This window comes from Dipodomys ordii, unplaced genomic scaffold, assembly GCF_000151885.1.
Source record: "Dipodomys ordii isolate 6190 unplaced genomic scaffold, Dord_2.0 Scaffold14, whole genome shotgun sequence".
NCBI lineage: Eukaryota > Metazoa > Chordata > Mammalia > Rodentia > Heteromyidae > Dipodomys > Dipodomys ordii.
The window spans coordinates 15369268-15371806 of NW_012267230.1; the positions used below are offsets into that span (position 1 = coordinate 15369268).

Below are 2539 nucleotides of genomic sequence, written 5' to 3' on the forward strand. Positions count from 1 at the left end.
TCAAGGCGAGCGCTCTACCACTTGAGCTACAGCGCCACTTCTGGTTTTCTGGTGGTTTATTGGAGATAGGAGTCTCATGGTCTCTCCTGCCCCGGCTGGCTTTGAACCGTGATCCTCAGATCTCAGCCTCCTGAGTAGCTAGGATTACAGGCGTGAGCCACCAGCGCCCGGCTTGAGAACATTTCTTAATCTTATTGTTCTCAGCTGTGAAATGATACCTGATTATGTTTGGGGTAATGTTTAATGACTCATACAAAGTGTAAACTTAGTTACTTTATAGATGACAGCTCTAGCTTATACAAGAAACAAGAAGCTGGGCACTAGTGGCTCATACCTGAAAATGTTAGCTTCTCAGGAAGCTGAGATCTGAGGATAACATTTCAAAGCCAGCCAGGGTAGGAAAGTCCAAGAGACTCTTATCTCAAATTAACCACCAGAAAAGCAGAAGTAAACCCTTGGCTTTTCAAAGGGCTAGAGCTCTCTCTTGGGCTGGGAAGGTGGCTCAGTGGCAGAGAGCTTGCCTTACACGCATGAGGCCCTGGATTCGATTCCTCAGCACCACATAAGAAAAAAAAAAGCCAGAAGTGGCGCTGTGGCTCAAGTGGTAGAGCACTAGCCTTAAACTGAAGAGCTGAGGGACAGCGCCCAGGCCCAGAGTTCAACCCCACGACCGGACCCACCCACCCCCCCTCAAAAAAAAAGGGGGGCTAGAGCTCTCACCTAGTGCAAAAGAGCTCAGGGACAGAGCCTGGGCCCTGAGTTCAAGCCCTGAGACCAGCACCAAAAAAAAAGGTAGAATTTCAGGTATGGGGAAATTGAAGTCCTAACATTTTGAATTCACAAAGCCTGTGAGTAGCTGAGGTTACATCTTAGTGAGCTTTTCTGAGTTTTGCTTTGCTCTCTAAGTAGTGTTTTATTGAATGGTATGTTGTAACCCAATCAATGTCAAGTAAAACTGAATCAGTGGAGTAACATTAGTATGAGTCACTTGCTGGGACTAAAACACAAAGCAAAACTCTTCAAACTAATGGCTGCATCTCCACGTTTCCATTCATTATAGTGATGTGGGATGAAGCCTGGAGGACGCACGCCTCTCCTGCCAGCTCAGAAGTTAGAATCAAAGCACAGTTCATTGTTAGCCACACTCGGTTTTCATTTAATCCTGTTACAGTTTTGTGAGGCCACCACAATTTGACCTCTCTTTTAGTGATAATAGAAAATCCCCTGATCCAAAGAAAGGAATTAGAAAGAGAAGAAAAGTTCAGCCCAGGAACTCCGAGGTAAATATAAAGCCCCTTTCTTTCTTTCTCTCTTTCTTTCTCTCTTTCTTTCTTTCTTTCTCTCTTTCTTTCTTTCTCTCTTTCTTTCTTTCTTTCTCTCTTTCTTTCTTTCTCTCTTTCTTTCTTTCTTTCTCTCTCTCTCTCCCTCCCTCCCTCCCTCCTTCCCTTCCTTCCTTCCTTCCCCTCTTTCTTTTTTCTTTTTTTTTGGTCAGTTGTGGGACTGGACCTAGGTGCTGTCCCTGAGCCTCTTTGTGCTCAAGGCTTAGTGCTCTACCACTTGAGCCACAGCACCACTTCTGGTTTTGGGGTGGATAATCGGAAATAAGAGTCTTATGGGGACTTTGCTGCCCAGGCTGGCTTTGAACTGTGATCCTCAAATCTCAGCCTCCTGAGTAGCTAGGATAGCAGGCATGAGCCACAGGCATCCACCTTTTCTTTTTCTTTTTTGAAAGTTTTGGGGTTTGAACTCAGGGCCTTGCTCTTGCCAGGCTAGTATTCCACCACCTGAGCCACACCCTTCAACTTCAATTTGAAAATGAATCTAATTTTCTGTTACAATGTTTATCTTTGAGATAAACTAGATAATTTATTTTGATACAAAGTCACATGGAAAAAAATGACTTGTTTTGGTAGTCTTCCCTTAATATACCTGGAGGATTGCATCCAGAATTACCTGAAGCGACTAAAAAAATCCTTTATATGAAATGGTGGCTGGGCACTGATGGCTCACACCTGAGCTGAGGGCTGAGATCTGAGGATTCCAGTCTGAAGCCAGATTAGGCAGGAAGGTCCATGAGACTCTGCTCTCCAATTAAGCACCACAAAAGTCAGAAGTGTAGCTGTGGCTTAAGTGGTAGTAGAGTGATCAAATGAACTATGAAACCTTAGATCTCAGCTTCCTGAGTACCCAGGATTACAGGCTTGAGCCACAGACACCTGGCTTGCTTGCCCACCCTCCTTCCCTCCTTCCTTCCTTCCTTTTCCCTTTTTCCCTCCTTTCCTCCCTCCCTCCTTCCTTCCTTCCTTCCTTTTCCCTCCTTCCTTCCTTCCCTCCCTTCTTCCCTCCCTCCTTCCCTCCTTTTTGTCCTCCTTCTCTCCTTCCCTCCCTCCCTCCTTCCCTCCTTCCTTCCTTCCTTTTCCCTTTTTTCCTCCTTCCCTCCCTCCCTCCTTCCTTCCTTCCTTCCTTTTCCCTCCTTCCCTTCCTTCCTTCCTTCCTTCCTTCCTTCCTTCCTTCCTTCCTTCCTTCCTTCCTTCCTTCC

General features: G+C 45.8%; 1 protein-coding gene across 1 annotated transcript in view; it reads left to right on the forward strand.

The window, feature by feature from the left end:
• Positions 1–2539, forward strand: part of Meiob (meiosis specific with OB domains) — a 32432-nt gene that overhangs the window by 5613 nt on the left and 24280 nt on the right. Inside the window, exon 4 of the mRNA XM_013011258.1 lies at positions 1208–1280. Within this exon, the coding sequence (XP_012866712.1) occupies positions 1208–1280 (73 nt within the window). The remainder of the gene's footprint in view (positions 1–1207; positions 1281–2539) is intronic.